Source organism: Bubalus bubalis, chromosome 20 (genome assembly GCF_019923935.1).
Source record: "Bubalus bubalis isolate 160015118507 breed Murrah chromosome 20, NDDB_SH_1, whole genome shotgun sequence".
NCBI classification, from domain to species: domain Eukaryota; kingdom Metazoa; phylum Chordata; class Mammalia; order Artiodactyla; family Bovidae; genus Bubalus; species Bubalus bubalis.
Window position 1 is genome coordinate 62876162 of NC_059176.1, and position 13037 is coordinate 62889198.

A 13037-nucleotide genomic window follows, 5' to 3' on the forward strand; every position below is an offset into this window, starting at 1 on the left:
TACTGTGGGCACCTGATGTAAAGAATTGACTCACTGGAAAAGACCCTGATGCTGGGAAAGATTGAAGGTGGGAGGAAAAGGGCACAACAGAGGATGAGATGGTTGGATGGAATCACCAACTCGATGGATATGAGTTTGAGTGAGCTCCGGGAGTTCGTGATGGACAGAGAGGCCTGGCATGCTGCAGTCCATGGGATTGCAAATAGGTGGACATGACTGAGCGACTGAACTGAAATGAACTTCAATAATTGTAGTGTGGTTATGTTGGAGAAATTCCTTTATTCTTAGGAAATAGGCACTGACATATTGAGGAGTAAAAGACCATGTATTTTTAACTTACTCTCTGATATTCAGAAAAATAATGGCAGTGTGTGTGAAGAAATGTAAAGTAAATGTTACCGATTGGTACATCTTACAACTTTTCTGTAAGTTGAAAAGTTTTTTATAGTAAAAAATTACCAAAGAATGGTATTTCAAGAGGCAAATTAGTCAAGTTAATACTTTCTTAAAAACACATTAAAGGTTTCTAGGGCACTTGAGACTTGGAAAGACTTGCCTCTCCAATGGCATTTTACATCCGCCCAAAGCTTCTTCTCATCACTTCAAACACAGTTACGCTGCTTGCGCCAAACCAAAATTTTATGTGTGCTGTTCCCTCTCCCTAGAGCTCCTCTCCCTCAGCTCCTTTGTGCTGGATCCTTCTCTCCTTCAGGTGTCAGCTCAGATGTCACCTCCTCACAGGGGCCCTACTTTACCTACGACAGGCCCACCGTGTTTCCTCCAGAGCACTTGGCACATCTCTAGTTAGCTAGTTATTTACAAAGTGGACTGCTCCTTAGCTGCATGGGGGCATGCGGCTGTCTGTCCTGTTCACCACTGAATCCAGGCGTTCTTCATCTGAACTTCGCATCACAGGAAATGATTTGGCACCATTCTAGATGGGCTTCCCTGGTGGCTGAGTGATAAAGAACCTCCCTGCTGATGCAGGAGATGTGGGTTTGATCCCAGCTAGGTAAGATCCTATGGAGAAGGAAATGGCAACCCAGTATTCTTGCCTCAGAAATTCTTGCCAACTCAAAAGAGTTGGACATTACTTAGCGACTGAACAACAACAACCATTTTAGATGCATAGAAGAGAAGTTGATTCTTCACATACACCAAATGCCTTTGGGCACTAGGGCTTGATTCTCTCGTATAATTCTGGGGAGCAGGCTGCCAGCTGACACCTACATAGCACACAGACTGGCACATAGTAGGCCTAGAGGACATCTGGTGCGCAATGAATATCAAGACCAAATTCACACATTCTCTCCCTGTTCCTGGCTCTTCTTCCTGTATTCACGACAGTAACAAAGGGGACTGACAAGTCCCTGGTCCCCCAAGCTGGCTGAAACCTAAGTCAGGACTGTATATACCCTCTTGGGCTCAATCTTGTCTCTCTACCTCCTATGCCCCCTTTGTTACCAGGTTTCACTGATTCATATTTCCTAATTCTTATCAAAAGATTTCAGTATTTCTACTGCCTCTGCCAAAGAATGCTCAAACTACCACACAATTGCACTCATCTCACATGCTAGTAAAGTAATGCTCAAAACTCTCCAAGCCAGGCTTCAGCTATACATGAACTGTGAACTTCCAGATGTTCAAGCTGGTTTTAGAAAAGGAAGAGGAACCAGAGATCAAATTGGCAACATCTGCTGGATCATCGAAAAAGCAAGAGAGTTCCAGAAAAACATCTATTTCTGCTTTATTGACTATGCCAAAGCCTTAGACTGTGTGGGTCACAATAAACTGTGGAAAATTCTGAAAGAGATGGGAATACCAGACCACCTGACCTGCCTCCTGAGAAACCTATATGCAGGTCAGGAAGCAACAGTTAGAACTGGACATGGAAAAACAGACTGGTTCCAAATAGGAAAAGGAGTACGTCAAGGCTGTATATTGTCACCCTGCTTCTTTAACTTATATGCAGAGTATATCATGAGAAATGCTGGGCTGGAAGAAGCACAAGCTGGAATCAAGATTGCCAGGAGAAATATCAATAACCTCAGATATGCAGATGACACCATCCTTATGGCAGAAAGTGAAGAGGAACTAAAAAGCCTCTTGACGAAAGTGAAAGACGAGAGTGAAAAAGTTGGCTTAAAATTCAACATTCAGAAAACTAAGATCATGGCATCTGGTCCCACCACTTCATGGGAAATAGATGAGGAAACAGTGGAAACAGTGTCAGGCTTTATTTTTTTTGGGCTCCAAAATCACTGCAGATGGTAATTGCAGCCATGAAATCAAAAGACGCTTGCTCCTTGGAAGGAAAGTTATGACCAACCTAGATAGCATATTAAAAAGCAGAGACATTATTTTGCCAACAAAGGCCCGTCTAGTCAAGGCTATGGTTTTCCAGTGGTCATGTATGGATGTGAGAGTTGGACTGTGAAGAAAGCTGAGTGCCGAAGAATTGATGCTTTTGAACTGTGGTGTTGGAGAAGACTCTTGAGAGTCCCTTGGACTGCAAGGAGATCCAACCAGTCCATCCTAAAGTAGATCAGTCCTGGGTGTTCATTGGAAGGACTGATGCTGAAGGTGAAACTCCAATACTTCAGCACCTCATGCGAAGAGTTGACTTATTGGAAAAGACTCTGATGCTGGGAGAGATTGGGGGCAGGAGGAGAAGGGGACAACAGAGGATGAGATGGCTGGATGGCATCTCCAACTGGATGGACATAAGTTTGGGTAAACTCCGGGAGTTGGTGATGGATAGGGAGGCCTGGTGTGCTGCGATTCATGGGGTCACAAAGAGTTAGACACGACTGAGCAACTGAACTGAACTGAACTGAACTGCCTCTGCCATATTTTGCTGCTGCTACTGCTAAGTCGCTTCAGTCATGTCTGACTCTGTGCGACCCCATAGATGGCAGCCCACCAGGCTCCCTCGTTCCTGGGATTCTCCAGGCTAGAGCACTGAAGTGGGTTGCCGTTTCCTTCTGCCATATTTTAGGCCCTCATAATTCCTTGCCTGGAGTATTGCAAATGCCCTCTGAATGGGCCCTCCTCCTCCAATTTGCATCCCTCCTCTCCCTCCTCTATTCAGGTATCTGAGGTCTGAGTGATCATTCCAAAAACTCAGACTTGCTCATGGCCCTTTCTGGCTTATAATCCTGTGATAGTTTCCAGCACCTTGAAGAGAAAGTGTAAACTTTTTCTGGGTGTTGAATACTCTCTGGGCCCCAGCTGTGGTCCGTAATCCAACCTCAGTTCCTTCCCTGTATAACTAAAGCCTGCTTCCCAGATAGTTCCATGTGTTTCACCAAACAAGCTGTGCGCCCTCAGACCATTGACTCTCACCCATCTGCCACCTCCACTCAAAACACTACTGTCCCCTCTACTACCGGGCCCTCTCTCCTACCTAAGCACTGTTATCAGTGCAGTCCAAGTAGCTCCCGTCCCCAGAGCATGCCTCAGGTGCTGTTGTTCCTCCAACTCTAGGGTCACTGCTCACACCTCCTCCCCTCAACTCCAGGTTTTGCATCTGTATCACCTGAGCTTGTGTCTGTCACAGAACTTATGCTGACCATCATTATTTATCTATCTTCCCAACCAGGCCATGAGGCAGAGGTTATAGCTTTCCCATTCATGCCCCGAGCCCCTGCACAGCACCTGGTACACATTAGAAGTGAAGTGAAAGTCACTTATCATATCTGAGTCTTTGCCAACCCATGGACTATACAGTCAGTCCATGAAATTCTCCAGGCCAGAATACTGGAGTGGGTAGGCTTTCCCTTCTCCAGGGGATCTTCCCAACCCAGGGATCAAACCCAGGTATTCCACATTGCAGGCAGATTCTTTACCAGCCGAGCCACAAGAGAAGCCCAAGAATACTGGAGTGGGTAGCCTATCCCTTCTCTAGTGGATTTTCCTGACCCAGGAATCCAACCAAGGTCTCCTGCATTGCAGGCAGAGTCTTTACCAACTGAGCTATCAGAGAAGGCTGGTACACACTGGGTACATAGTAAATCTTTGTGAAATAAATAAATGGACAAATTAGGACCTGGCACATGTTGAAGCTGAAACTCCAATACTTTGGCCACCTGATGTGGCTGACTCATTTGAAAAGACCCTGATGCTGGGAAAGATTGAAGGCGGGAGGAGAAGGGGATGACAGAGAATGAGATGGTTGGATGACATTACCAACTCAATGGACTTGAGTCTGAGTAAACTCCGGGACTTGGTGATGGACAGGGAGGCCTGGTGTGCTGCAGTCCATGGGGTTGCAAAGAGTTGGGCATGACTGAGTGACTGAACTGAACTGAACATAAGAGGTAGTAGAGAAATACATATTGAATGAATGAGTAAATGAATAAAACCCTGAAGAGAGATGGTAAAGAAGTATGCAGAGAACAGATTAAGAATTTAAGAAATACAAGCTCCTTGAGAGTAGAAGCTTCATCTGCTTTGTGCTGTGTTCCAGTGCTGAGACCTGGCACACAGGAGGAGCTCAAGAAATACTTACTGACTCATGGGAAACCACTTTAGCAGGTCAAAGCCACAGCCAGTCAGTCTAGAATACACTTGTCAAAGGTCAGGGCAGACTCGTTTGTTCCTTTGTGCACTCGTTCAGCAAACACCATGTCGACTGTGCCCTGAGGTACTGCATCACTCACGCTATGAAAAGGCACTGTCGTGTATTTTCTCTTGTGCCAAACTCCTCAAAGCAGGAATGCAACCTGAAGTATCCTGCTCCTCGGTGACCAGGGCACGGGTATAAAAAGAAAGGTTCCTTACCTCATGACTGCTGGCATAGGACTTGGCTTTCTCTTCAGAGAGGCGGAGTTTCTCCCGAGGAGGCTGGAACAGTGCTTTCTGAAGCAGCTGGTTTTGCAGTTTCTTTCTAGGTGTTATGCTGACGGCAGCAACAATTTCATCCAGGTGGTTGGATATGTGAGTTTCCTGTGATTCTTGCATATTTTTATATACATTACCCTCTAATTTTTAAATAAGAAAACAAAAGTATTAATGATAATTTCCACCATTACTTTTAGAAATACATATTTTTTCCTAGAAATTGAGGTTAGAATTTAAGAAAATTTCAACACTATACCCATGGCTTCTTTGAAACAAGTAGCTTCTATCCAAAAAGCTCCTAGTGGCTAGTACTAACTTCTTTCAGACGGATTTCAAGTTTTAACTAAATCAAACATTCTTTGTCCTATGTATGTATCATATGTGTATATATATATGTATGTATGTTTATATACATACATACTGATGTATTTTATATATTATATATGACATATATATGTTGATATATATATATATATATATATATCAGTAGGAATCAACTCTCAAAGAGCTCAGATTAGATCTGTTGAACCCCAGGTAACTTTGAAATGGGAAAAAAGTGACATGTTAAACTTTCACTTCCAGCTAAGATGAAGGGATGAGATTTATCCTCTTGCCTTAAGTAACCAACCAATCAACAAAAAACCTACCAGACGACAACAACAAAACAACCATAGGCAAAAAGGGTATGAAACAATGGTTGTCAAAAGACAGGACATGTGACATGAGAAATGGAAAAATGAGACAAAGTGAGATGCTTGATTGCCCCAGCTTATTGCTTTGAAAAAGTTTCTGGATCATGCAGGGTAACTCAGGAGTTAGCCTGTGGACTGAGTTGAGGAAATAGAGCTGAGCATCTGGGGAGACCAAGGAGGCTGTAATGCACAGAACAGATTATTTAAGAGGATAGAGCAGCACAGAGAAGACCCCAGAGATTAGCATCCTTAAGAAAGAGGGGAGAATACTGATAGCATGTATGTAAGAAAACTACTTGAGTCTGGAGAAAGATTCCTCTAAGAAGATTGAAAGGAAGTATCTGGTGCTCAACAAGGCTGGCAGCGCCTGTTCCCACCGACCAGACTGGAAAAACTCATAATTCATGAGGCAGAGGGTAAAGTATTCAGAAAGTTTTTATCCGTGTGTTAGTCACTCAGTTATGTCTGACTCTTTTGGACTGTCGCCAAGCTCCTCTGTCCTTGGAATTCTCTAGGCAAGAATACTGGAGTGAGTAGCCATTTCCTTCTCCAGAGGATCTTCCTGATGTAGGGATCAAATCTGGGTCTCCCACATTGCAGGCAGATTCTTTACTGTCTGAACCACCAGAGAAGATCTAAGAATATTGGAGTAGGTTGCCATTCCCTTCTCCAGGGGATCTTCCCAACCCAGGGATCAAACCTGGGTCTCCTGCATTACATCTGAGCCAAAAGGAAGTAGTGGAGAATAATTAGTATAATAACCAGTAGTGGAGAATAATTAGCCCCTGGGTGAGCTCTGCTTAGATCCACATAACAAACCAGGAAAGTAAGACCTAAAAGGATAAAAGTGTTTCCAAGTAACTGTATCAGAGGGCAAAATTCAAGGGTGTTGATAGGAATACAAAAACAGCCAGCACTCAACAGGTTGAAATTAATAAACTTTAACATCCAAACAAAGATCACCAGGTATGCAAATAGGCAAGAAAACAGCCCATAATGAGGAGACAAATCAGTCAAAACTGACCCAGATATTAAGTTAGCAAAGAAGAATATTAAGGGTTATATAATTGTATTCCATATATTTAAAATGTTAACTATTTTTAAAAAGTTAACTAGAGACATGGAATATAAAAAGCCAAACTGAACTTCTCAACATGAAACTTATATGTGAGATGAAAATATACTAGATGAGATTAATGGAAGATCAGATATTACAGATGAAAAGATGCATGAACTTGCAGATGTAGTGATAGAAACCATCTTAAAAAACCAGTGAGCTGTGAAAGAACTTCAACTTGCCTAATATATATGTAATTTCAATCCCTAAAGAAAAAGTGTTTGAAGAAATGGTGGCCAAAATTTTTCCAAATTTAAGGAAAAGTAAAAAATCAGAGATTTTGGGAGCTAAATGCACACTAAACACAGGAAACAGACAGAAAAGGACACCAAAACACATTGTAACCAAACCGCTCAAAACCATGATAAGGAGAGAATCTTAAAAGTAGTCAGGAAAAAGAAAATATTAGTATTTTTAAAAAGATGATGAGAGGGCGGTCCTAAGATGGTGGAGGAATAGGATGGGAGACCACTTTCTCCCCCACAAATTCATGGAAAGAACATTTGAACGCTGAGAAAATTCAACAATACAACTTCTGAATGTTGGCAGAGGACATCAGGCACCCAGAAAGGCAGCCCATTATCTTCGAAAGGAGGTAGGGAAAAATATACAAGATAAAAAGAGAGACAAAAGAGGTAGGGACGGAGATCCGTCCCAGAAAAGGAGTCTTAAAAAAGAAAGAAGTTTCCAAACACCAGGAAACACTCTCACCGGCGAATCTGTGGTGAGTCTTGGAAACTCAGAGGGCAACATAACTGGGAAGAAAAATAAATTAAAACCCACAGATTACTTGCCTAAAGGCAACTCCCAGCAGAGAAGCAGCGCAGACGCTTGCATCCGCCTCTAGCAAGCGGGGGCAGGACAGGGAGGGCAGGCTGCATTGCTAAGGGTAAGGACCGGGCCTGAATACCCCGAGGACAATCTGAGGGAACTAACTAGAGATAGCAACCCAGAGTGTGGGATAGCTATCCTGCCAAAAGCCCTAAGACACCGCCAGGCCCGCTCACAGAACAAAGGACTGAGCAGAGCTAGCTGGCTGCCGACCGGCCCATCCCCTGCCGGAGACAGGCAGGCGAGGGCAGCCAGAACCAGAAGGGGGCAATAGCAGCCCCAGAGAGGCATCATCTACCAAACTGCAAGCAGGCTTCCTTGCTAACCAAGACTCCTTGGGATTCTGGACAGTTGACATCCGCCAGGAGGGTTGCAGCCAGAGATCAGCTCCCCAGAAGAGACACAAGGCACACTTGAGAAGGCGTGCTAGTTGTACACCCAGAAAACAGAACGGCAGGGATGGGGGAGGTGATAAGTTGTAGTGACTGTGCTCGCCAAGCACCTGGTCACCTGAGCTGCTTGGACCGGGGAAGGGCACAAAACGCAGGCCCATTCAAGTCTGCGCCTTTGTGGAGTACCCAAGAACCTGAACCTGAACGGCTTAGATTTGGGAAGTGCAGGGCCCGCCTCAGACAGTTCCCAGCAGAGCAAGCTAGAGCCTGAGAAGTGTAGACTGGGGAAACACACACGCCGTGAGCAGGGGCAAACCTAGTGTGGGTGAGACATTGGGGGCAGTCCCCACAAACGCCAGTGATATTTTTTTGCAGTGTTCCTCCCTCAACACTGCACGATTGAACAAGTGAGCCTAAAAAAGTGACCACCATCGCCCCCTTATGTCAGGGCGGAAATTAGACACTGAAGAGGCCAGCAAACAGAAGAGGCTAAAATAAACAGAGGGAACCACTTTGGAAGTGACAGGTGCAATAGATTAAAACCCTGCAGTTAGTACCAACTACCTAGGAAGGGGCCTATAGATCTTGAGAAGCGTAAGCCGGATCAAGGAACTATCTGAAATCGAACTGATCCCACACTGTCCACAACAACACCAGAGAAAGTCCTAGATATATTTTTACTATTATCATTTTTTTAATTAAAAAAAATTTTAAGTCCTCTATTACTCCTTTAATTTTCATTTTTATAACCTACTATTACTTTGCAAAAAAAAAGACCCAATTTTTAAAGCGAACTTCATATATATATATTTTATAATTTTGTGACTTTATTTTTTCCTTTAATATTGTATTTTTGAGAATCTAACCTCTACTCTAGATTTTTAATCTTTGCTTTTTGGTATTTGTTATCAATTTTGTACCTCTAAGAAACCAATCTTCTTGTACCTCTAAGAACCCAATCTTCAGTACCCATTTTTACTTGGGAGCAAGATTACTGGCTGGATTGCTCTCTCCCCCTTTGGACTCTCCACCAGGTTGCCTCTATCTCCTCCCTCCCCCTCCTCTTCTCTACCCAACTCTGTGAATCTCTTTGTGTGTTCCGGGCTGTGGAGAACACTTAGGGGACTGATTACTGGCTGGATCCGTCTCTCCTTTTGATTCCCCCCTTTATCCTCCTGGTCACCTCTGTCCTCTTCCTCCCTCTTCCCTTCTCTGTGTAACTCCATGAACATCTCTGAGTGGTCCAGACTGCGGAAAGCACATAGGGAAGTGATTACTGGCTAGCCTACTCTCTCCCCTTTTGATTCCCCCTCTTCTTCTCCTGGTCACCTCTATCTCCCTCCTCCCTCTTCTCTTCTCCATGTAACTCTGTGTACCTCTTGGGGTGTCCCTCACTGTGGAGAAACTTTTCATCATTAACCTAGATGTTTTATCACTGGTGCTGTATAGATGGAGAAATCTTGAGGCTACTGTAAGAATAAGACTGAAAACCAGAGGCAGGAGGCTTAAGTTCAAATCCTGAGAACACCAGAGAACTCCTGACTCCAGGGAACATTAATCGATAGGAGCTCATAAAACGCCTCCATACCTACACTAAAACCAAGCACCACCCAAAGGCCAACAAGTTCCAGAGCAAGACATACCACGCAAATTTTCCAACAACACAGGAACATAGCCCTAAGCTTCAATATACAGGCTGCCCAAAGTCACACCAAACCCATTGACATCTCAAAACTCATTACTGGACACTTCAGTGCACTTGAGAGAGAAGAAATCCAGCTCCACCCTCCAGAACACCGACACAAGCTTCCCTAACCAGGAAACTTTGACAAGCCACACGTCCAACCTCACCCACAGGGAGGAACCTCCACAATAAAGGGGAACCACAAACTGCCAGAATATGGAAAGGCCACCCCAAACACAGCAATATAAACAAGATGAAAAGGCAGAGAAATACCCAGCAGAAAAGCAACAGGATAAATGCCCACCAAACCAAACAAAAGAGGAAGAGATAGGGAATCTACCTGATAAAGAATTCCGACTAATGATAGTAAAAACGATCCAAAATCTTGAAAACAAAATGGAGTTACAGATAAATAGCCTGGAGACAAGGATCAAGAAGATGCAAGAAATGTTTAATAAGGACCTAGAAGGAATAAAAAAGAGTCAATATATAATGAATAATGCAATAAATGAGATCAAAAACACTCTGGAGGGAATCAACAGTAGAATAATGGAGGCAGAAGATAGGATTAGTGAGGTAGAAGACAGAATGGTAGAAATAAATGAAATAGAGAGGAAAAAAGAAAAAAGAATTAAAAGAAATGAGGACAACCTCAGAGACCTCAGGGACAATGTTAAATGCCCCAACATTGGAATCACAGGAGTCCCGGAAGAAGACAAAAAGAAAGGCCATGAGAAAATACTTGAGGAGATAATAGTTGAAAACTTCCCTAAAATGGGGAAGGAAATAGTCACCCAAGTCCAAGAAACCCAGAGAGTCCCAAACAGGATAAACCCAAGATGGAACACCCCAAGACACATATTAATCAAATTAACAAAGACCAAACACAAAGAACAAATATTAAAAGCAGCAAGGGAAAAACAACAAATAACACACAAGGGGATTCCCATAAGGATAACAGCTGATCTTTCAACAGAAACTCTTCAGGCCATAAGGGAATGACAAGACATACTTAAAGTGATGAAAGAAAATAACCTACAGCCCAGATTACTGTACCCAGCAAGAATCTCATCCAAATATGAAGGAGAAATCAAAAGCTTTACAGACAAGCAAAAGCTGAGGGAATTCAGCACCACCAAACCAGCTCTCCAACAAATACTAAAGGATCTTCTCTAGACAGGAAACACAAAAGGTGTATAAACGTGAACCCAAAACAATAAAGTAAATGGCAACGGGATCATACTTATCAGTAATTACCTTAAACGTAAATGGGTTGAATGCCCCAACCAAAAGACAAAGACTGGCTGAATGGATACAAAAACAAGACCCCTATATATGTTGTCTACAAGAGACCCACCCTGAAACAAGGGACACATACAGACTGAAAGTGAAGGGCTGGAAAAAGATATTCCATGCAAATAGAGACCAAAAGAAGGCAGGAGTAGCAATACTCATATCAGATAAAATAGACTTTAAAACAAAGGCTGTGAAAAGAGACAAAGAAGGTCACTACATAATGATCAAAGGATCCATCCAAGAAGAAGATATAACAATTATAACTATATATGCACCCAACATAGGAGTACCGCAATATGTAAGACAAATGCTAACAAGTATGAAAGGGGAAATTAATAATAACACAATAATAGTGGGAGACTTTAATACTCCACTCATACCTATGGATAGATCAACTAAACAGAAAATTAACAAGGAAACACAAACTTTAAATGATACAATGGACCACTTAGACCTAATTGATATCTATAGGACATTTCACCCCAAAACAATGAATTTCATGTTTTTCTCAAGTGCACACAGAACCTTCTCCAGGATAGATCACATCCTGGGCCATAAATCTAGCCTTGGTAAATTCGAAAAAATTGAAATCATTCCAAGCATCTTTTCTGACCACAATGCAGTAAGATTAGATCTCAATTACAGGAGAAAAACTATTAAAGATTCCAACATATGGAGGCTGAACAACACGCTGCTGAATAACCAACAAATCACAGAAGAAATCAAAAAAGAAATCAAAATATACATAGAAATGAATTAAAATGAAAACACAACAACCCAAAACCTATGGGACACTGTAAAAGCAGTGCTAAGGGGAAAGTTCATAGCAATTCAGGCATACCTCAAGAAACAAGAAAAAAGTCAAATAAATAACCTAACTCTACACCTAAAGCAACTAGAAAAGGAAGAAATGAAGAACCCCAGGGTTAGTAGAAGGAAAGAAATCTTAAAAATAAGGGCAGAAATACATGCAAAAGAAACAAAAGAGACCATAGCAAAAATCAACAAAGCCAAAAGTTGGTTCTTTGAGAAGTTAAATAAAATTGACAAACCATTAGCCAGACTCATCAAGAAACAAAGGGAGAAATATCAAATTAACAAAATTAGAAATGAAAATGGAGAGATCACAACAGACAACACAGAAATACAAAGGATCATAAGAGACTACTATCAGCAACTATATGCCAATGAAATGGACAACTTGGAAGAAATGGACAAATTCTGTGAAAAGTACAACTTTCCAAAACTGAACCAGGAAGAAATGGAAAATCTTAACAAACCCATCATGAGCACAGAAATTGAAACTGTAATCAGAAATCTTCCAGCAAACAAAAGCCCAGGACCAGACGGCTTCCCAGCTGAATTCTACCAAAAATTTAGAGAAGAGCTAACACCTATCCTACTCAAACTCTTTCAGAAAATTGCTGCTGCTGCTAAGTTGCTTCAGTTGTGTCCAACTCTGTGTGACCCCAGAGACAGCAGCCCACCAGGCTCCCCCGTCCCTGGGATTCTCCAGGCAAGAACACTGGAGTGGGTTGCCATTTGCAGAGGAGGGTAAACTTCCAAATTCATTCTATAAGGCCACCATCACCCTAATACCAAAACCAGACAAAGATGCCACACAAAAAAAGAAAACTATAGGCCAATATCACTGATGAACATAGATGCAAAAATCCTTAACAAAATTCTAGCAAACAGAATCCAACAACATATTAAAAGATCATACATCATGACCAAGTGGGCTTTATCCCAGGAATGCAAAGATTCATCAATATCTGCAAATCAATCAACATAATACACTACATTAACAAATAGAAAAATGAAAACCATATGATTATCTCAATAGATGCAGAGAAAGCCTTTGGCAAAATTCAACATCCTTATATGATAAAAACCCTCCAGAAAGCAGGAATAGAAGGAACACATCTCAACATAATTAAAGCTATATATGACAAACCGACAGCAAATATTATCCTCAATGGTGAAAAATTGAAAGCATTTCCCCTAAAGTCAAGAACAAGACAAGGGTACCCACTCTCACCACTACTATTCAACATAGTTTTGGAAGTTTTGGCCACAGCAGTCAGAGTAGAAAAAGAAATAAAAGGAATCCAAATTGGAAAAGAAGAAGTAAAACTCTCACTGTTTGCAGATGACATGATCCTATACATAGAAAACCCTAA

General features: G+C 42.2%; 1 protein-coding gene across 6 annotated transcripts in view; it reads right to left on the reverse strand.

The window, feature by feature from the left end:
- Nucleotides 1–13037, reverse strand: part of TTC23 (tetratricopeptide repeat domain 23) — a 157274-nt gene that overhangs the window by 104372 nt on the left and 39865 nt on the right. For all 6 annotated transcript variants that reach the window (XM_025271599.3, XM_025271595.3, XM_044932794.2 and 3 more), the window contains one exon: nt 4783–4982. In XM_025271599.3, coding sequence (XP_025127384.2) covers nt 4783–4962 — 180 coding nt within the window. In that variant the 5' untranslated portion in view covers nt 4963–4982. The remainder of the gene's footprint in view (nt 1–4782; nt 4983–13037) is intronic.